This window comes from Falco rusticolus, chromosome 4 (assembly GCF_015220075.1).
Source record: "Falco rusticolus isolate bFalRus1 chromosome 4, bFalRus1.pri, whole genome shotgun sequence".
NCBI lineage: Eukaryota > Metazoa > Chordata > Aves > Falconiformes > Falconidae > Falco > Falco rusticolus.
The window spans coordinates 34,240,810-34,262,586 of NC_051190.1; the positions used below are offsets into that span (position 1 = coordinate 34,240,810).

The following is a 21,777-nucleotide window of genomic DNA, read 5'->3' on the forward strand; positions in this document are numbered from 1 at the left end:
TTCCAGCTAGTGTGTGTTTATCTCGCAGTGGGGTAGACCAAGGCTATATCTATAGTAATGAGATCAACACTTATGGGAATGTTCCCAGGCACTGATGCCAGCTGGCATGAAGTACCCTGCTAGTAAACTCAGGATCTCCAGATCAAGGTAGCTGCATGTAAACAGTGTGATGGGAATAGCCACTCGAACATACTGACTCAATTTGTGGATGGGAATTGTTTGGGAGAGTGGTAAAAGTTTGCAGACAGCTGTTGTGACAGCAGCAATATGGATGATCCTGTTCCAGGGGCCGGGAACATTATAAACTTCTGTTTTAATTTACAAGATACAGTCTGCATACACTGTTTCAGTCGCTAAACTAACAAACAGTATCTCCTTACTGGTCTGTGACATGCTCGTTGCCATTCTGTGTCTATCTCCCATCTTATGTATGTGAAGTTAGAGACAGAGGATAGTACCTATAATATGTCTGGAAAATAGATGAAGTATTTTCCATCTCATATTTTGATCTTTTATGCATGTATTATAACTGTTAATGCTATGTACTGATATATACGTTTTTTGTACTGTAGGACCTCAGCCATGTGGCTTCAGGGGAATCAGTAGATGAAGATATTCCTCCTCCTTCGGTATCACTACCTAAACTGGCTGCGCTGCTTCGGGTTTTCAGTACTGTGGTGAGGAGTATTGGGGAACGCTTCAGCCCAATTAGAGGGCCACCAATTACAGAAGCATATGTAACTGATGTAAGAATTCAAGTTTTTCTTCTCGTTTCCTGCTGACGTAATTTATCACCAAATAATGATGCTATTCACTGCTGAGTTTGTTTAGGTTTTGTGAATTTTACATGAATATGTATATATATGCTCAGCTTTGAGGAAATGTATTTTCTTAAAGAAACATACTGGAAGAATTTTATTAAATATTAGGGTATAGATTGTGATAGCAGCACATGGGAGTCATACAGCATAAACTAGCTTTTTTTAGGTGTTTTAATTTCATGTAGCTAGGATTATGCATGTGTTACCTGTCTGTAACCATAATGTTACCATTTATTCAGATTGTTATGACAGTATAAAAACTGAACTCAAATTACAAGTTTGTATTTATAAAACGTAGGGGTTTCTAGTCTATGCTGAAATTGTATCTAGCAAATCTGATAGCAAAGTCCACTTGTTCTAAAGTATAGGATGGGATAGTGTAAACTTATAATAAATATTATATAATATGCTAATAGCTGTTACACTTCTGTAACAGGAACTCTAGAGGATGTGGATGATCAAAAAAAAAAATGCTAGCAGTCAGAATCTTGTTGCTGCGTGAGCTGCACAACTGGAATTTATGCCCTTGCGACATTCTGTGAGGGACAAAACTTCTTGGGTAAATAAGTGTATGGGTTTTCCAATGAAAGCCAGGACAGTGATGTAACTTGTGTCTTAATCTGCAGAGGCTTCTTGTGACAAAAGCTCAGAAAGAGCACTAATCTGTCTTTTACAAGAGGAGTTCTGTTGACATCAGTTGGAACTGAACAGAATTCTGAATAATGAATTTCGGTTTTCTAGGCTTTTAACTGAGTAGGAAACCAGGCAATTGAAGGTTTGTTTTTTCTTCTGTAGTGCCATGATGTGCATTATTCAGAATATTCTTTTGACAGAATTTACCAAGCTGCAGAGTAGGTAATGGATGGGATATCAAATGGATGTGAATATTATTAAATACCATGCGGTCCTTGACTCTTTTTTTAATGGAGTTTAATTTAGGTGTGTTTTTAATTTTCCAGGTGCTGTACAGAGTAATGAGATGTGTGACTACAGCGAACCAAGTATTCTTTTCTGAAGCTGTACTTACAGCTGCCAATGAGTGTGTTGGTGTTTTACTTGGCAGCCTAGATCCAAGCATGACCATACACTGTGACATGGTCATCACGTATGGATTAGATCAAATGGAAAACTGTCGGACTTGTGGCACGGATTATATCATTTCAGTTCTGAATCTGTTGACACTGGTTTGTACATATTTTTATTACTGTGGTTTTCACATTGGAAAATACTATTTTCTGAGCAAGCTTGGGTGTTTTTCTGTGTGTACTAAATATTCAAAACTCTTCCCTTCCTGATCAGAAGCAAGAAATTCCTCTTCTAAATGCTTGTGTTTTCTGTAAAGCATCTGCTGCTAGCTTTTTTTATGCATTTGGCTTGTAGATCATGGCGTTTAGTTTTAGCCTGAGCATTCATGTTTTGTGGTTTGTGGGGTGGTGTTTTGTTTTGGTTTGGGTTTTTTTGGTGAGGGGTGGTTGGTTGTTTTTTCCACCCTGTCTGGCTTGACTGTTGGACAGTGCCATTCTCTGGCCTCTGCAGTTGATAACACCACACCACCTGGTGAATTTCAGAATCTTAGTGCATAATATGTTCTATTTATCTACTGATGCCATGATGTGGGAAATCAGACTTCATCAATATATATAGCTCCATGTGTAGGCCACAGACTCTTAAACCTGCATTGATCTAAATGAATTGTGCAACTTTTAGCTCTCAGCTGTGCTGTTAAAGCCTGAAAATAACTAATTCTCTGAATGTGAATTTGGGAAAGCAAATACAACGTACTTGCATTGCTGGGAAGCTGTTTTTTCTAGATACAGTGTGTATAAGCTAGAAAAACAGTGTTTAAATTAATCTTAAATAATCTATTCTAATAAAAATTAATTCAGGTGAGGATGCTTACCATCTTGGCTTTTATCCCCAGATTGTTGAACAAATAAATACAAAACTACCATCGTCGTTTGTAGAGAAATTATTTATACCAGAGTCTAAACTACTTGTTCTTCGTTATCATAAGGAGAAAGAGGTAAGAGTAAGTGACTTCTGCAGGTGTTACAACAGCCTTCATGTATTGCCTAGAATATATTTATTAAGCTGTAAAACTTTGTTCATCTTAAATATATTTTTTTTAATCTAACTGCATATCTATAAAACTTCTGAAAAGGCAGATGCAGCTAGTCCTTGGTTTTGGCATTTAGATAAGGAATTGGTTGGCTGGACATTGTACCAGATAGGGAAGTCCTTAGCTGATGTGACTTTCATAGTCGGGTGTGTTGTGTGGATGATCTGGAAAGCAATTAACAGATTCTGCAAGTAAGTAGTACTTAATTATAGAAAACTGGAGATAGGTATGTGTATCAGACTAGGCTATTCATAGATAATGAAGCATAATTTTAAATTCAGTTTTGGTGATGAATATATGTTATGATTTCATGCTAATCAATGATTACTGTAATTATTTTATAATCTCAAGGTTGTTGCAGCAGCCCTTGCTGTATACCAAGCCGTACTGAGCCTGAAGAACATTCCTGTTTTGGAGACTGCTTATAGGTTGATTCTAGGAGAAATGACCTGTGCTCTGAATAGTCTTCTCTATAGTTTACATCTTCCTGATGCCTGTTCTGAAATCCAGCATGACTCTTTCAAGAAGCGTATCCTCAATGTGGATAATGCAAAGTTTATTGTTATATTTGACCTCAGTGCTCTAAGTACTATTGGAAATGCTAAAAACTCATTAATTGGGGTGAGTAAAAACTCTACAGATACAGTTTGTACAACAAGTTTAAAAACAATTTTTTACTTAAAGTATACTGTAATGTCTTTCACTATTAGTGCGCACATGTATGATTAAAATGATCATATTTGTTTCCTAAGATGTTAGTAGAAAAACTTTAGTATTGAAACTTTGGGGAAACTGAACAGGTGGATTGTGTCTCTAGTTGGTGCATAAGGAAAAACAGTTTCTAGGGAGGAGCATCTTATCAGGGTTATTAATGGATTGATTCTAAGATAGTCGTAGTAATTCTTTTTGAAAATCAAGACAAATAAAAGCAGCTTTAGGTTGTCCTCTGGTGGTATATCAGCCATATGAAAACCTTGGTTTCAGACCTTTCCAAATAAAGACGTAAACTGCTTTGAACAGGTTGCTTAAAAAGAGGAAAGAAAATAGTTGCAATTATGGTCAGAAAAGTGAGTTAAATTATTTCCCATGGGAAGAAGCAAAACACAATAATTAATGGTGTGGAAATTACACTTAAAAATAGGTCCTGTTTATTATGTTTGTTTGTTTGTTGCTGTTGTTTTTTAGATGTGGGCCCTTTCACCGACTGTATTTGCACTACTGAGTAAAAATCTGATGATTGTTCATGGTGACATAGCAGTTCATTTTCCTGCTGTCCAGTATGCAGTACTCTATACGTTATATTCACACTGTTCCAGGTATGAAGATTAATAATTCATCAGTATTTTAAGAGCACTAGGATGGACTGATCTGAATAGATTATGTTGTTGAAGGGATGAATATAAATAAGCTATTACAATTAAGCTTTTGTTCCATCTTCCCTAATCAGTTTTTACTTTCATTAATTGAAGGGAGTCTGTATCTCAGCCAAGAAAGCATATCCTGGCTTAAAATTTGGCATTTTATTCAAAGGCAGATTAGAAGTCTTGTGTTTGAATAGAGATAACTGAGGGAGAACTCTACTGAAGTAAATAAGGAAAGATTATTTACTGTTTTGCTTACTGTGAGATCTAGGAGAGGTAATGAAATGTAAACAACAGATTTAAACACACTTTGGAACTTATTACTACAAAATGTTGCTGAAGTAGGGGAATATACTAGTTTAACTGTTACTCTACCCATTTCTTGGTTCTGGTGATTTTTCACTATGCATTTGATACCAGCCACAGTTGAAACCAGGTTATGGGGCTGCATGGACTGATGTCAAATTGTCGCTTTGTTGTTTTCGGCTAGGGATCAGAACACCTGGGTTTTGACAGAATGTACACCCACACAGTAACCATGTTAACTTTTGCTGCTGGGTTTTTTGGTTGTTTTCATTTGTTTGTTTTTTTTGTTGTTGTTGTTTTTCCCCTCTCCTGTATACTTTAAGGAAGTACCCCTATTCTTGGGGTGGGTTTATATTTTATGTTTTTCCTTGCCTTTTCAGGCATGACCATTTCATATCCAGTAGCCTCAGCTCTTCCTCTCCCTCTCTGTTTGATGGAGCAGTTATAAGTACTGTAACCACAGCAACAAAAAAACATTTTTCAATCATACTAAACCTTTTGGGGCTACTGCTTAAGAAGGATAACCTTACTCAAGATACCAGGTAACTAACGTTTTCTTACTAATCAGGAGGCTTTTTTTTTCCCCACCAGTAGAATGCCTTGATTCAGAAACCAGGATAATTTTAGTTGTAAAATTTGGGATAAATTTAACCAATCAGATATTTGGGGTTTTTTTATTATTTGAAACATTGATAATGACATACCTGTGGAAAAAGTAGCTGCTGATTTTTAGGCATGAAAATTATAAAAATTGAAGCCATCGTAAGATCTATACAGTAAAAGCAGAGCTATCCAAGCTTACTGAAAAAAGGTTTTTGTTCAGTAGTAGTACCCTTTTACCATAGTTACAACCCTGTATTACCAAAATGTTGTGAAAGCTAGGGAGCGTTTTAATGTTCCAAAAGCTGCTGTTTAAAAAAAAAAAAAAAAAAGAGTTCTGGTATAATACTCATCTGTAATGTAAAGTAGTTTAAGTTATATTGAAAGATATCTTTCTGTAACAGTAAAGAGTGACTAACACTTTTGTTTTTTGAAGGAAACTACTTATGACATGGGCTTTGGAAGTGGCTGTTCTGATGAAAAAATCAGAAACATATGCACCGTTATTTTCTCTCCCATCTTTTCATAAATTTTGTAAAGGACTTTTGGCAAACAGTAAGATATCACATATTTTTACTTAACTGTCTTTTACTTGGCATAATTAAGTGACCATGTCATATACCACCGATAGCTGTAACTACTTGTTGTTTAATTTACTTTTGGGTAGGCTTCCAGTTTGTATTGCACAAAAACTTACACTCCTGTATTTTTCCTCAAGTGCATCCCTACCTATTACTTATGCAAACAATTTATTGTCCTTGAGTAACAATTTGTGATTGTGAAATTGTGAAAAGCATCTACCAAAAATGTCAGTGATGTGCCAAATCTTACTTGTAAGATTGCATTATATTTTATCAAAAGCAATGGAACCGTTCCATAATGTGATGTATTGTTTGTTTTGGATTTCAAAACCTGGAAACAGAAATATGGGAACAAATGCTTTTAGCACCATAATACTAGCAAGAGCAGTAACTTCCCAAGGCCAGGAGTTACAACTTCACCTTCCTTTTTTTCTATTGAAATGTATTGTGTACAACGCCAGTGTATGGGGACCATAGGAAGGACTAATCTGTCAGCTGTCGGAAAAGACCCATGAGAACATTTATCACAAGTGACTTTGTTACTAGTCATATACTTGCTTACAGTAAAACTAGTCAATGAAAAAGTTTTGCTTGAAGCCTCTGTCTCCTGCCAGCTATGCTGTAATGTATGCAGATGTTCTACCGCAAACAGAGTAATGCATAAATTACCTAATTCTAGGAAGAATAACTTTTTTTTTTCTTTCAATTCCTTAATTCAGCCCTTCTGGATGATATGAACATTTGTCTTCAAGCATGTAGTAGTCTCCATGCCCTGTCTTCCTCCCTCCCAGATGACCTTTTACAAAGGTACTTGCACAGAATTCTGTATAATATTTGAATTATGCTGTTAATGGAAATGTTACCACCTTTCTTTTTCCTTTTTGGTGATGCAGATGTGTTGATGTGTGTCGTGTTCAACTAGTACATAGTGGTGCTCGTGTAAGACAAACTTTTGGAAAACTTCTGAAGTCGATTCCTTTAGATGTTGTGTTGAGGTAAGTTGTTGAAATTAACTTCAATGACATATTTGAAAAATAAAGCCAGTTGAATGTTGTCATGCTTTTAGATTTTTAAAGTATGGCTGCATGGAGTGTCTTCTATCTCTTACTTTGCAGGTCTGAGAACAGTAGGTAGTACACAAAGTAATTAACAAATCTGATAAACTATGCAACACTTCCTGTAGCAAATATGAATACTTGTAAGGTACATGTTATCCAGAGCTTCAGCAATATTACATCCTGCAAATTGTCTCAGGCCTGAACTTTTGAAAGCACCAGAGAATATACTTATTTCCAGTCATTGCGTGTGTGTGTGTGTGTGTGTGTAACTTTTTTGCACAACTTCTTTTGATGTATTCAAGTGCATTGTAACATGGGTTGTTTTCTCTCTCTCTTCCTGTAGTAACCGTACCCACACAGAAATACAAGAAATTTCTTTGGCTATAAGAAGTCATATGAGCAAAGCTCCAAGTAATACATTCCACCCACAGGATTTCTCTGATGTCATTAGTTTTATTTTGTATGGAAACTCTCACCGAACTGGGTAAGAGCTTTTAAAACTGAAATCCATGGATGTTGAATTTATAGCAAACAATTCAAAACCGTATTTAGTTTTAAATTTGTAATTATGTTTACAAATTACATTGATTTACCTTCAGTCATTTACTTTTATATTTGAAGTATTTATAAGTATCTTCAAATGCACACCTTTTTTGCATAATTGCCTATGTACATTGCTGCTTGGAAATAATCATATGAAAGACTTGAGGGCAACAGGGGGCTGAAGTGTGTGCAATATAAACTTGTTGCCACGTGAATTTGTGTTAATGTGCTGATGTTTTCTTTCAGGAAGGATAATTGGTTAGAAAGGTTATTCTATAGCTGTCAAAGACTAGATAAGAGAGATCAGCCAACCATCCCTCGTAATCTGTTGAAGACTGATGCTGTTCTTTGGCAATGGGCTGTTTGGGAAGCAGCTCAGTTTACTGTTCTTTCGAAGTTACGAACTCCTCTGGGTAGAGCCCAAGATACATTTCAAACAATTGAAGGTAATGTAAAAAATATAGGTTATTTTCATGGGATTTTTTTTTGTAAGGTTGAGCAGCTAAGAACTTTGTGTCCAAGGCAAGAAGTGCAGTGGCTTTGTTTTTCAGTGATTATAGATTTTTAGCATGTTTTTGACTGACACATCAAGAAATGTAATTGCAGAAGAGCAGTTGCATAATTATTGTTAACTTTTGAGAGATTTTGAGAGATCATTGCTATGCCTTGACACACTTAAATAAAGTACTTCTGGTAACTTTTTTTTTTCCCATGTTTTGGTAAAATGCTTAGGTATTATTAGGAGTCTTGCAGCCCATACGTTAAACCCTGACCAAGATGTTAGCCAGTGGACTACTGCAGACAACGATGAAGGACACAGTAGCAACCAGCTTAGGCTTGTTCTCCTTCTACAGTATCTGGAGAACTTGGAAAAATTGATGTACAATGCTTATGAAGGATGTGCCAATGCCCTTACCTCTCCACCCAAGGTTTGTCTGTCTTATGGTGCTGATGTTACTTGAAAGTCTATTGAATGAACAGTGTTTTCAAGGTTGTTCAGGTCTTGACTGTGGAAATTGAGAAAAACTTCTTAAAGTTGGAGACTGTAATTTGTCTGACTTTGACTTTGGCTTATTCCTAGAGAAACGTGAAAACAGGACTTATTTCTGGAGTACCAGCTTGTATAGTGGTACAAAATCAATCAAGTGTGTAGTAAGTCTGATTTGTAGTAGTCACTTATTTGTAGATTGCCAGCAGTCCTGTTATAAAGTAATACAATTATTTGAGGCTTTAAATTGCTTTTTGAGGAGTACAGTAATTATTTATAAACAACATACCCTTTTGTGTAGTTCTAACTGCAAAGTGCTCTTCACTGTTGAAATAAGCTATTTAATTAGCAGACTTTGGTAGTAATGTACAGTTAATAGTCGGTTTACTTCAAGATTTTTAGCTTGCAAGTATGCCTGGCCAGTTGTGGGCTATGCATGATTTCAAACCATCTTCATTAATAAAACGGAAGATGCAGAATTTTACCTCTTTCATCATCTCTCAATTGAAAACTCAACTACCTGTCCTGACTGATTGTTGTAAGTATTTAAGTACTTAATGTAACTGTTTTGATTCATGCAGAATGGTGTTGTAAAACTTACCTTTTCTGTCTTTAAAGGTTATCAGGACATTCTTTTATACTAATCGTCAGACATGCCAAGACTGGCTCACGCGGATTAGACTTTCCATCATGAGAGTTGGGTTGCTGGCCGGCCAGCCTGCTGTGACAGTCAGGCATGGCTTTGATTTACTCACAGAAATGAAAACTAACAATAGTATTTCTCAGGTAATCTCTTCTCAAGCTCTGTAGGCTATTGCAAAAATATTTCCACGTCATTCTAAAAGAACTAAGCTAAGGCAATCAGTAGTTATTAAACCAAGTGGTAAAAGACTGTGTTGTACAGACATGCTTCTGTATTGACAGACTTTTGTGGTTAAGCGATACTGTATGTTGGAGGTTAGGATGTACTGTATATATGTGGTCAAATACTATAAGTAAATGAGTGCTGTAGGTTGTTCACAGTTGGAATTGAGCAATTCTTTTTAAGTGGAAGATTCTGCTTAAACCTTATGAAACTGCTGTTATATTAGTGTGGCCTTCCTGAGCTTGTGGCAGTGTAATGTCTCTGCTTACCTGTGGGTATGGGCAGGGGGGATGTATCGTGAGGGTATCCTTCCTCTGTAAGCAGCTAGCAGGTAAGTGCTGGGTGAGATCAGTAGATAAAATGGTTAAGCCTTCTTAAAAAGGCTGAATAGTTTCTTCAGTACATGACTTGATTTGCTTAAATATTTTAACAAAGGAGGTTTGATAGATTTGCTTCCTGCCTCTTTAAGAATTCTCATACTTACATAGATATAGGCCATCACATAGTGATTGCTAACTGCTGACATTTAGGCTATGGATTCACAGCATATCCTCTTCCCTTAGCTCCCCTGCTTTTCCAAAAGCAGTGTAATGGATGAATATGCAAAGCACTTCACTTGTAGATGCATATAATGAAATACTATTTTACTATTTCCAAGTATTTAAGCGTGTATATAGCTTTTATTTTATGTGAGACTTCTCTAATAAAGCTTTCGGTTTGGTTTTAGGGAAATGAATTGGAGGTGACAATTACGATGCTAGTAGAAGCATTATGTGAGCTTCACTGTCCTGAAGCTATTCAGGGTATCGCTGTCTGGTCTTCTGCTGTACTTGGGAAGAGTCTTGCCTGGATCAATTCTGTAGCTCTCCAAGCAGAAGGGCGGTAAGTTTTCTCAGATAACAATGTTACAAACTTGGACACTTTTTCCTTCTTATGCATAGTTCTGCTTCTGAATCTTTTAAATTGTGGTGTGAATCAAGGCTGTTGATGTAATTTCCATGTCCAAGTCATTGTGTCTTTCAGAGATACCCAATGCATTCAGTGTTTTTAGGTACTTTAACTTTTAACTAAATTACCAGGAATTTAATATAAATGGTGTTTCTAAGCTGTTTTTTCTTGGTTTTTCATACCCAGCAATACTATTTTCATATTGTGTTTAATTTTCCATTGCAAAATATTATTAACTTAAATATTTTCTAATGAAGTTTCTGACCAATGGTGTGATCTGGTTACCTGCTATAGTTTGCAAAGAGAGGGACTCCAAGGGAGATGTTTTGCAGTTTTAGTTCAGTTTTGAAAATGTAGCTTCTACGTCTATTGAAGTAGAATCTTTGGCTGCAGGTACAAATAAGTGGATCAGTGTTCCAGGTGGGATATGCCTGCCTTTTGGTGTTTTCAGCTCCTTAAAGGAATGCATCCTTTGTTCTGTATGAAACAAAAAAGGGACACCTGTCATTATTTACCTGCAATGTAAGATTACCACAACAAAACAAAAAAATAAGGTTTTGCATTTACAACTCTACCATTTTTGTTAGATTACTTAAAATAACGTGCAGCTTTGTAACATGTGAGAAGTTTCTCAGAAATGTCAAGTTTAAGGTGTGAATTGTTGCCCTAGACCCAGTTTTACAATCCTCTCTTAAATGATACATAGTTAATCAGTATTCAGGTTTACTCATTCACATAAAAAGTGTGGCAGGCAAATAAAAAACTTAATTGTCTCCTTTAATCTGTACTTGGTTTGAAGTTGGCATTAAAACCTGAATGGAAAAGTTTTTATACTGTGCTATAACCTGGAAATTCAGATGGCAAACATGTATTCTACGTTATCCTTTCCTTTTGCTGAAGGTGACATGAACTTTTTGAGTATTGTGCTAAAGAAATGTTTAAAATATATTCTATTTACCAAAAAAGAAAACTGGTTCTGTAAAATGCTGACTAAAATATTCAACCATTTAAGGTTTGAAAAAGCAACTGCGGAGTATCAGGAGCACCTGTGCTCCATGACAGGAGTGGATTGCTGCATAACAGGCTTTGACAAAACTGTTCTGAAGTTGGCCAATTCAAACAGTGTGAATAATGCCAGCCCAAAGCATTCCTTGAATGGTCGGTATTTATTGTTTTCTTTTTAGAAGAAATACAATATTGTTACTGTATGTACATAAAATTGGAATGTTTGTTGATATAGCCGTGGTAGTGATGGTGTCTAATTCTTAAATCTGAACATCTATTTCTGTTTGCAGTTAAACTGAACTGGTAATGCCGTTGAAACCAGTAGTATGCATAGAAGCTTTGCAGTATTGAGGTCTGGATGAATGAAATTAAAAATAATAGTAAAATACTTTGTAACTTACAAATTGAATGATCTAAAATAATTTAGCATGACTTAAGGCTTATTATTTGTGATACAATTATATCGTAAATGCACTAGTTAAAGTGTTTTAATTACTGAGACTTGGTTTCAGTATTCAGTTTTGTCTTTGAAAAGGGGCCTTCTTTGTTCTTAATTCTAGTTACTCTGTTTATCTGTTTTGATGCTTCTTTACAGAAATGGACTAAATTCTTCCAAAATCTCCTTTGAAAAGGTTCTGGTTTTTTTTAAGTGAAAGAAGAATACTGTAAATGTTATATAACTACTTGATTTTATTTTTTTTTTAATTAAGTGGTTTTCTTGACAAAAGACACAGAAATTACATTTGAGTAATAGAATTGTTATTTAAAAATATATAAGCATAAATATATATTAAAGTATATGTACTTTTTTTTTTGCTGTTTCACAGGAGAAACTAGAAAAACTGTTCTGACTAAGCCAAGTGACTCTTCACCTGAAGTTATAAACTACTTGGGTAACAAAGCATGTGAATGTTACATTTCCATTGCTGACTGGTCTGCTGTTCAGGAGTGGCAGAATATGGTCCATGAATTGAAGAAAAGCAATAGTAATACCTCAATCAATCTGAAAGCAGATTTTAACTACATAAAGTAAGCATATAATGAATTTATTCAGCAGCGTCTTACAGTTCCGTATCTTAGAACTGAAATACTAAAGTTTTTATGGATTTTAGAAACCAGATGTTATTGAAATAGAGGCATGATAAGAAGAAAGTTGTGTTCAGAGAGGGAAAACTTGGCCATGATATTTACTAGCCATGCAGATAAATAAAGAGGTAACATAATTCTAAATAGTTACTATGACTTTCTGACTGCTAAGGTTTCTTAGTGTTCAAGAAAACCATCTTTTCATTGAAAGTAAAAGAAAATTTATTCTACTTCTATTGGTAGAAGATGCATCCTTTTGTACAACTTAATAGTAAAAAAAAATTATCTCAGTGGTACAGTTCTTCAAAAATATTTTAATTCAGTAGTTGAATGTAAAAAGTATATTAAAGAGGTGGTCTTGGCTGCTTACATTTTTTTGGTTCCATTTTTTTTAATGGAACATAGAATTGTTGTTTGTGCATTTATTTCCTAACCCTTGATATTTGTCTGGTTCTTGAAAATTCTTCGTGATGTTGAAATACTCCCTCAATGTTTAAGGGTCCTTTCTGTTTCATTTGACAACTTCATTACTTTCTATCCCTGTACTATTGTGGTGAAGATTGTAAAATCCTCTTGGCTGAAACTTGTTGACTTGAAAATAAAAGCATAGAAGGAAGCTTCAAAATAAAATCTTGCAGGTCTGAAAAGATGACTACTTTTGTCAGAGAAAGGGCTGATCCTTTTCCTTACTGCAGTAACTCAGTGTTGTGCATTTAATCCATTAGGAAAGGGAGTGCTTGTCACAGATGTGAGAATGTGTCATTTTCTGAATGTTTTGTGGTTTTGTAAACTAAACCCACTGTAATGATAAACATCGCAAGTACTTGCTGTAATGATGCAGAGGTCTGGTTGTTTTGACGGGCTTGAGTTAATTTTCATCCAGGTAATTACTGGAAGTAAAGATACTAAATCATCAGAAAAATCCTGTAAAGAGCTCCTGAGGATGCGGAGCACGTTGACTCCTCCACTCCTGAGCAGGCAGATAAGCGACCCTGTGTAGTAATGACAATCAAAATTATTCAGCAGAAGGGGGAGTTTTCACATGCTGAATACTTCTGTTCTTTTCTGATGCAGATACTTAGATAATTCTCCTTCAGTGGATAGTAACAAGAATATTGAACCTTTGAATCTTCTGTATTTCAGAGTCGTCAAGCCTGTTAACCTTTTATTCCCTTTTTTTGTGTAGTTCCGTAAAAATCTATAATGCCCAAATTATTTCCATTATTTCCTAATGTGGAATAATGAGGGAAAAATTAAATTTGCTGCTTCAGGCCATTAAACAATATAAATTTGGATGATCCACGACCTGCACGATATTCCAGTATTTCTGATAGTTTGGTTTTGTGTAAACTGAAGTGATGAAACCATCACCTCATGAAATTCTGCCCCCAAACTTATTTTTCTGTGCAGGGGAAAGAGTTTTGGGGTTTTCTTGATTTGACTTTGGAAAGAGTTTAAAACCAAATTTTTTCTTCCTGGCTGTGGTGGTAGAGTATTATATATAGTGTGATGATAAAAGCTTCACAGCCGGGGAGGTGTGGGTTTTTTTCCTTTCACTTTGATACTGAATTTGCCCAGTTGGTGCAGTACTATTGTCTCTTACTGATCTATGTGAAAGTTGGTATTTTTGCTTAGGATTAATCATTAGTGCTCTGTAGGATTTTGAGTTAGGCTTGAGTCTTTCTTTTTAGCTATATAAGACACTTATCAACTGCAATGAAGTAAGAAATGTGAAAATAAAACTATAAACATTGAATTGCAGATCTCTGAGCAGCTTTGAGTCTGGACAACTTACTGAATGCACTGAACAACTAGAATTATTACCAGGAGAAAATATCAACCTACTTGCAGGGGGATCCAAAGAAAAAATAGGTATACACACCTAAGTTAACATTACTTCAAATACAAAAGTAAATATTTCTTCATGTGTCTGTCTCTATAAATGAGAGACTGACCTTCTGAATGCAGTTTGCTGTGTTCAGTGGACTGACCGTGATGTTTATGAATCGAGCTTCAAAATGATTGACAGTGGTCATTGTAACTGTTGATACAGGTGTATTTTCTGGAGTTAATGTGTTTGTTTATAAGTAATTTATCATCAATTTCTAATATGAATGCATATATATATTAAATATATATATTAAAGAAGGTTTTTTTCCCCAAACTTCCTTGCTTTCAAAAATGCATTCTCAGTGACGCTTGATAAAAATTTGGCAATTCTAGTTGGTTTCAATTGTTTAATCTCCATGTAGACATGAAGAAGCTCCTCCCTAATATGCTAAGTCCTGATCCAAGAGAACTTCAAAAAGCCGTTGAAGTACAGCTTTTGAGAAGTTCAGTATGTCTGGCAACAGCTGTAAACCACATAGAACAGGAGCAAAAGTGGCAGTCAATATCAGAGTAAGTTGAAATGTGCTTTGAATGAAAGAATGTAATATACTGTGAAAAGCTGTTCTATTTGTTAAACGTAAGTTTGTGAAAAGCCTACTCTGCTTTGTACTTCAGCATCTGTGGTAGTTTGCTACCAGTTTTAGGTGTTGTGAGTTATAAGCTTACTGAAGAAAAACAAGACTGTTTAACTTGGAGATTATGTAGTTCTTTAAGTTGATAAGTACTGCTGCTTGTTGATTTAATTAAAGTATCATAGTGGCACTTGTGTGTGATATTGCAAGATCTTCTCATCTCTTTGAAGATGTTGAATTTGCTTTTTCTTCAGTAATTTTGAGACCACTGTTTATTCTTAAAGTCTAGCTGAAAAAAATGGCTGTTCTGATTCTTCATTTCAGAAATGTTATTAAGTACTTAAAGCAAACATCACGAATCGCTATTGGCCCTTTAAGACTTTCCACACTCACCGTGTCTCAGTCTTTACCAGTATTGAGCACTCTTCAGTTGTATTGTTCTTCTGCTTTGGAAAATACTGTATCCAACAGGCTGACATCAGAGGTAGGTCTGTGTTTAAAACCTAAATAGGAGTAATGTCTTTTTCCATGTCAGGTCATGAAGTTTTGCATATAGAACTTATATTAATCTTTTTAAGCGTTCTTAATCATACTATAAAAAGACCTGTTAGTTTTCTAGCTAAAGACACATAGTTTTCTAATGTGCCTTGACGCAGGTTTTTTTTAAATATACTTCAATTTGACTTCTTTTTATAGTTATACTATCTCCTTCAGTTACACTTGTAGTATTTTTAAAGTTTTGTTGGTTGTTGCTTTTTAGAGAAGTGTTGCTGTTTCATCTCTAAATACTTTGTAGCACTTATTCCTACAACACGTGTAATTTACTTTAAAAGTAACTTTAAAATATTTATCAAAAAACAATCACTTCAGCAATTAAAAACTCCATGTCAAACTTCAAACAGTATGAATGATCTAGTTCTAATTTCTAATCATGTTGTCCAGAAAACAGATCTACTTGATTTTAAGCTATTCTTAGAGTTGTCCTCTCAAAATCAAGCATGTCTTTCTAGAGTTGAATAAAATAGTTGCACTTTATTAGTTAACGATAGAGCGGCTACTAATACAAATAAGAAAGCTCTGCACAAAAATGCTCATTGGTTTTAATAAATAAAAATACATTTTGGTAAAGATGTGTCATGACAACTGTGCAATTTCTATGCCTCTTTCAGGACTGTCTTATACCTCTCTTCAATGATGCTTTGAGGTCATGCAAACAACATGATGTAAGGCCATGGATGCATGCACTGAGGTACACAGTGTACCAGAATCAACTGATGGAAAAACTTAAAGGTATAAAAGCTCTTACTTTAGTGTTATGAAAAGTAAACTTAAATCTGCTGAAAGCAGCAGTTGTGTCTTTTTCTATTATTTTAGGTGGATTACTTTTAAAAAGCCAAGTTCTGGTTATTTGCATGACTTGTTTATAACTGGGAGTCTCAATTACTACTGTAATGTAGACTGTTAAAAAGAACAAAAATTATTCCGAAATGCTTAGCAATTCTACACTTACTCCTCTGGTTACACTTTTACTTGCTCATCTCTTCATACTTTAAATACTTTCACTTCCGAACACTTCAGCACTATCAATAATGGGTCTTTAAAACCAGTCAGAAGGCATTTAAATATACAGTATGATAAAAGGCAATGGGAGAAAAATTGTATCGGGGACAAGTAGATTTCTTAGTTAAGAAGACTGCTTATTGTTAAAAAAATACATTTTTGCCCAACAGATAATCTGTGGAAATACTTTTTTTGTTTTGGATGAGGTATATTAACGTTCTAGGCAGAAGTCATCCAAATTCGTGAAGGTGTTAGGAAGTATAAAAGGCCTGAGCAATTTTTTACTGATGGCTATATATGGAATAGATTGGACAGAAACTATGTATATAATGTAGGTGCAATTATTGTTTGTTTAATATTTTTGTTTACAATGTCTTGGTTTCTTCTGCAGAACCAACAGTCCCAATTAAAAGCCATCTAATGGAGCTGGGCTTAACAGCAGCAAAATTTGCACGGAAGAGAGGAAATATTGCTCTAGCTACACGACTGCTTGCCCAGTGCAGTGAAGTTCAGCTAGGAAAAACCACCACTGCACAAGACTTAGTCCAGCACTTCAAAAAATTGTCTGCACCAGGTCAGATAGATGAAAAATGGGGTCCTGAACTTGATATTGAGAAAACAAAATTGTTATACACAGCAGGTGAGTATTTGCTAATGACACTGTAGATATTTGAGCTTCTTGTCCTTATAACCATGCTAATTCCCCTGACCTTGAAGAAATTGTAGAACAGTATCATTAGGAACTAATTTCATCCTATTAACTGTTGTCTCAGTCTGAAAGTGTTCTCACAAGTCTTTTGTTACTTGTAATTTTTAACGTCAAAAGAGAATTTTCTCTGTAAAAATACATTGTTACCAGCCGTATCTGAATATGCTGAATTTCAGAAGTGTTTTGACTAAACACTTAACTGAAAATACGCTTTTCATGATATGCAGGTCAGTCAACACATGCCATGGAAATGCTGAGTTCTTGTGCCATATCCTTTTGCAAATCTGCCAAAGCTGAATATGCAGTTGCTAAATCTATTCTCACGCTGGCTAAATGGATTCAAGCAGAATGGAAAGAAATTTCAGGACAGTTGAAACAAGTATATAGAGCTCGACAGCAGCAGAATCACACTGGTCTGTCTACCCTGTCTAAAAACATATGTAATTTGATTGATCTCCCAGCTGTTAATACGCTAGAAGAGGAATATCCTAGGATTGAAAGTGAATCTACAGGTAGATTTGTTCTCACTCATGCTTTGTTAAATTATTTACTAATGATTCCACTGAGGGATAGCATCATTTACACTGATAAACACTAAGTGCTCCATCACTCATGTATTTGTTTTCCTAATACATGTATAAACACTGTGTGCTTTGTGCAATAGGTAGCTATACACAGTTAAAAACCCCAAACACCTTAAGATTGTTGTCTCATATTTCTTTCACATTTTTCTGATTCAAGTGATGGTGGCTGGAGAAGAAACTGGAATGCATTTATTTTATGTTGAGGAGGCTATTAATTTTTGTTATGTTGTTGTCTGCTTTCGGCTCCTGTGTTTGCTAAAGTTTGAATGAAATCTTTCAGATTAAGTGTCATCAGGATTTATTTTTTTAAGGCCTTGATAATTGTGAAAAGCTGTTACCTTTAGATTAAAGATAACAAGAAAACCTATACTTAATTTGAACACTTCTGTTGCCCCAAAATGTACCCTAAATTCCTAGTTTTCAGCAGACTTTTCTTCAAATGTCAAGATAAAGTTATTTCTTTGCTTAGACATGGATTTCATAAATAACTTAATTCCTGTCTTGCAGGGTCAGAATTATTTTAACATCTGTTAATGGATGTTGAGTGGTAGGTGCTTTGACTTGACAGTGAAGAAAATATATATATATATACACAAATAAACACACTGCCCTAGGTACTTCATAAAAGTCTGTTCCTGCATTATCTTGCTGTTTTGGAGACCATGAGTTTCTTGCCTCAGTTCCATTCTTTCTGTGAAGGAGAAAGCAATTGTAGGGTATAGGCAGTGGTCGTTAGCAAATGAAAAACTGGTCTTTGTTTTGCAGTCTGTGTCAGAACTGAAAAGTAATTTCCTTTTTGAAAATTTTCCTCTTGGGTACTAACTTGACTGAAAAAAATACTACATACTTTACAGTGTTATTCTCTATGCTAAAGAAATTAGACGTAGACTTTGCATCATAACATGTATTGCTCTTTTCTCCCATCACAGTAAATATTGGAGTTGGAGAACCTGACTTCATCTTGGGACAGCTGTATCACTTGTCTTCGGTACAGGCACCTGAAGTAGCCAAGTCTTGGGCAGCCCTGGCTAGCTGGGCTTATAGATGGGGACGGAAAGTAGTCGATAATGCTAGGTAAATTCATCCTAATGTTTAAACTTAAATGGCACAGTTAGTTTCCTTAAGATAAACCCTAGCTTTGTGTTTGGTTACTGTTCTTTGGGGTCTGAAGTTGCATGTGATCAGAGAACTGAATGTTCTCTTGATTATTGCCCTCTTTAAAAAGAAGTTTAATTCTGAGATAAGGATGAAGATTTCTTCCTTCGATAAATTTTATATGCACAGTCTTAATGGGTTCAGTAGCTCTGTGAGTACTAATATATTGGGGATCAGTAATTCATTAATTGTTACAGTCAGGGAGAAGGTGTTCGTCTTCTGCCCCGGGAAAAATCTGAGGTTCAGAACTTGCTTCCAGACAACATTGCAGAAGAAGATAAAGAGAAAATCTATGGGATTCTTGGGCAAGCAGTGTGTCGTCCAGCTGGGATTCAAGTAAGTGTAAATTTGCTTGTTTAAAAAATGTTTAACTTCAGTGTGAATGTTATTTTTCCTCTACTTGTGATTCTTGACTCTTGTAAATGTTTTCAAGTTTAAAATTCAGACAAGAGTCCTCTTAAGAAACAATCTCCTAGCTAAGTGGTAACACGTCTGTGGACTACGGTAATATGATCAAGTATGTGCAGTTGCATCAGTTGCCTAGACAAAAACTGGATTAGGAACTAATATTGCTTGTAGAAATGGTTGGAGGACTTAAATCTGTTTTCTCTTTATTTGCATTTAGGATGAAGATATGACTCTACAAATCACTGAAAATGAAGACAATGAAGAAGATGATATGGTGGATGTTATATGGCGTCAGTTATTAACAAGTTGTCCCTGGCTTTCAGATCTTGATGAAAACGCAACAGAAGGGTTAATTAAAGTTTGGAGGAAAGTTGTAGACAGAATCTTCAGTCTCTATAAACTCTCCTGCAGTGCATACTTTACTTTCCTCAAACTCAATGCTGGTCAGGTTAGTGTTTGTGCTGATGAGGAAATTCAGTCAGAGACTTTTCTATATGATATGAACCGTATACTTAGCTTAGAGGAGTATTTCTTTCTTTCAAGGTTCCACTTGATGAAGATGATCCCAGGCTGCACTTAAGAAATACTTCTGAGCAAAGCACTGATGATGTTATTGTGATGGCAACTCTAAGACTGTTACGATTGCTTGTGAAACATGCTGGAGAGCTTAGACAGTATCTGGAGCATGGGCTAGAAACTACACCTACTGCTCCTTGGAGAGGTAAATATATGTTATCTAGTTATTAAAATGAATTTTGATGCATTTTCTCTAAACACAGGCAGAAAGGTATCATTGTCCTTTCATAGCATTTTTATTTAAGCATGATGGAAAGAGGGCCTGGCTTTTACTAAATAATTTCATTGAAGGCATTTGTCTACCATGTATTCTGATCTTAAAATAGATAGGTGGCATAGATTCTGTTTCCCTCCCTCCTGTGCCTTAAGGCATTGAAAGGGGAAAGGAGATGTAGTTTGTCAAATATTACATTATATTACCACCTTAAAAAAAACCACAAGCAACTAGTATTTTCTTAGCTATGGTTTGAAATGCAGTTCAGAGAAGGATGTGTGGGTATAGCCAGGTATCTCAAATAGTTGTTTGTCACTACACTACTGGTCCAGGTTGCTCAGGGACTTCCCCATAAAAGGTTATTGAGTTAAAGCGTGGAAGGCAGCAGGAAAGGAGGCCAGCTATTGTAAAACTCTACTTTCTCTTGAAACATCCAGTTATGCTAACTTCAAGAGCTACTAATGTGAGTCCCCTTATTTTTGAAAAATTATGTGACAGATAAGTGTGCAAAACTCAATTCCTAGTGCTTGACTAAAGGATTCTGTATTTGAATAGTAGAAGAAAATAAGCTACTGTGTGGACTGTGCAAAGCAGTTATTTAAAAGAAGTTTTTATTGGGAAACTAGACGTTTATGTTCCCTCAATGAAAAACCAGCCTGCTTTTAAAAAGAAAATAAAAATATGCATCACTTGAAATTGAGTCAGCACATCTTCTTTTCCTGTTTATAAAGGTATTATACCTCAGCTTTTCTCCCGCCTGAATCACCCAGAAGTGTATGTTCGTCAGAGTATTTGCAACTTACTGTGTCGAGTGGCTCAAGATTCTCCTCATCTCATACTATATCCTGCAATAGTGGGTACCATTTCACTTAGCAGTGAATCCCAGACTTCAGGTATGGAGGGAAAAATAAATGTTCAAATACACTAAAGCTAATATATCTTTATATACTCCGTAAGATGATAGGGGTGTTTTTTTTTCAGTAACTGATAGTTTTTCTTGACTACTTTTTTATGGGACCTCACTGATACCTTTAATTTGATTTAGTTTTTTCAATTTTATCATTGTATATTTTGCTAGTGCTTAATGTAATATGGGGACCTGATGCTAAATGAAGTATTGAATGATGTATCTTTTAAGGCCAGAACAGTGTAGATAATATTTTAAAATCTGCTTTTATTTTAGGAAACAAGCTGCCTTCTGCCATCCCTACTTTGCTAGGTAATATTCAAGGAGAAGAGCTGTTGGGTGGTGAGTGTGATGGAGGGAGCCCCCCAGCTTCTCAAGAAAGTAGTAAGGATGACACAAAAGTTGGATTAAATGAAGATCAAGCAATGATGCAAGATTGTTACAGCAAAATTGTGGAGAAACTCTCTGCTGCAAATCCAACAATGGTATTGCAGGTAAATAATGCAAATATATACGACTTGTGCTTTTATTTGAACCACAAAAAAATATAATTCATGTATCTTGTGGGTAGACCTACTGAAAGTTTGGTGCATCTTTGCTGTTAGGCTGTCATCTTTTTTCAAGTTCATCTACAACAATGTCTTAATACTAGTACTCTTAAAAATAAGTGAATCCTAATTTATTTTACACAGGTTCAGATGTTAGTGGCTGAGCTGCGCAGAGTTACAGTTCTTTGGGATGAACTTTGGTTGGGAGTTTTACTGCAGCAGCACATGTATGTCCTCAGAAGGATTCAGCAACTGGAAGATGAAGTCAAGAGGGTCCAAAACAACAACACTTTACGAAAGTATGTCTCTGAATAATTCAAGTGATAATCCTAACAAATGTTTGTTCTTGGGGAAGCATATAGTCAAGCAGTGG

The 21,777-nt window shown here is 35.5% G+C and overlaps 1 protein-coding gene across 3 annotated transcripts in view; it reads left to right on the forward strand.

The window, feature by feature from the left end:
• SMG1 (SMG1 nonsense mediated mRNA decay associated PI3K related kinase) overlaps positions 1-21,777 on the forward strand; it is a 68,762-nt gene that overhangs the window by 25,364 nt on the left and 21,621 nt on the right. For 2 of the 3 annotated variants that reach the window (XM_037383241.1, XM_037383242.1), the window contains 29 exons: positions 573-746; positions 1,781-2,005; positions 2,743-2,844; positions 3,292-3,561; positions 4,126-4,256; positions 4,988-5,149; positions 5,644-5,762; positions 6,508-6,595; positions 6,682-6,783; positions 7,190-7,330; positions 7,636-7,835; positions 8,122-8,318; positions 8,996-9,163; positions 9,970-10,124; positions 11,203-11,348; positions 12,023-12,224; positions 14,044-14,153; positions 14,534-14,681; positions 15,068-15,227; positions 15,913-16,033; positions 16,695-16,943; positions 17,240-17,524; positions 18,526-18,670; positions 18,949-19,087; positions 19,377-19,607; positions 19,703-19,880; positions 20,681-20,842; positions 21,133-21,350; positions 21,549-21,703. In XM_037383241.1, coding sequence (XP_037239138.1) covers positions 573-746; positions 1,781-2,005; positions 2,743-2,844; positions 3,292-3,561; positions 4,126-4,256; positions 4,988-5,149; positions 5,644-5,762; positions 6,508-6,595; positions 6,682-6,783; positions 7,190-7,330; positions 7,636-7,835; positions 8,122-8,318; positions 8,996-9,163; positions 9,970-10,124; positions 11,203-11,348; positions 12,023-12,224; positions 14,044-14,153; positions 14,534-14,681; positions 15,068-15,227; positions 15,913-16,033; positions 16,695-16,943; positions 17,240-17,524; positions 18,526-18,670; positions 18,949-19,087; positions 19,377-19,607; positions 19,703-19,880; positions 20,681-20,842; positions 21,133-21,350; positions 21,549-21,703 — 4,883 coding nt within the window. The remainder of the gene's footprint in view (positions 1-572; positions 747-1,780; positions 2,006-2,742; positions 2,845-3,291; positions 3,562-4,125; positions 4,257-4,987; positions 5,150-5,643; positions 5,763-6,507; positions 6,596-6,681; positions 6,784-7,189; positions 7,331-7,635; positions 7,836-8,121; positions 8,319-8,995; positions 9,164-9,969; positions 10,125-11,202; positions 11,349-12,022; positions 12,225-14,043; positions 14,154-14,533; positions 14,682-15,067; positions 15,228-15,912; positions 16,034-16,694; positions 16,944-17,239; positions 17,525-18,525; positions 18,671-18,948; positions 19,088-19,376; positions 19,608-19,702; positions 19,881-20,680; positions 20,843-21,132; positions 21,351-21,548; positions 21,704-21,777) is intronic. The other variant, XM_037383243.1, reaches the window with a different exon arrangement.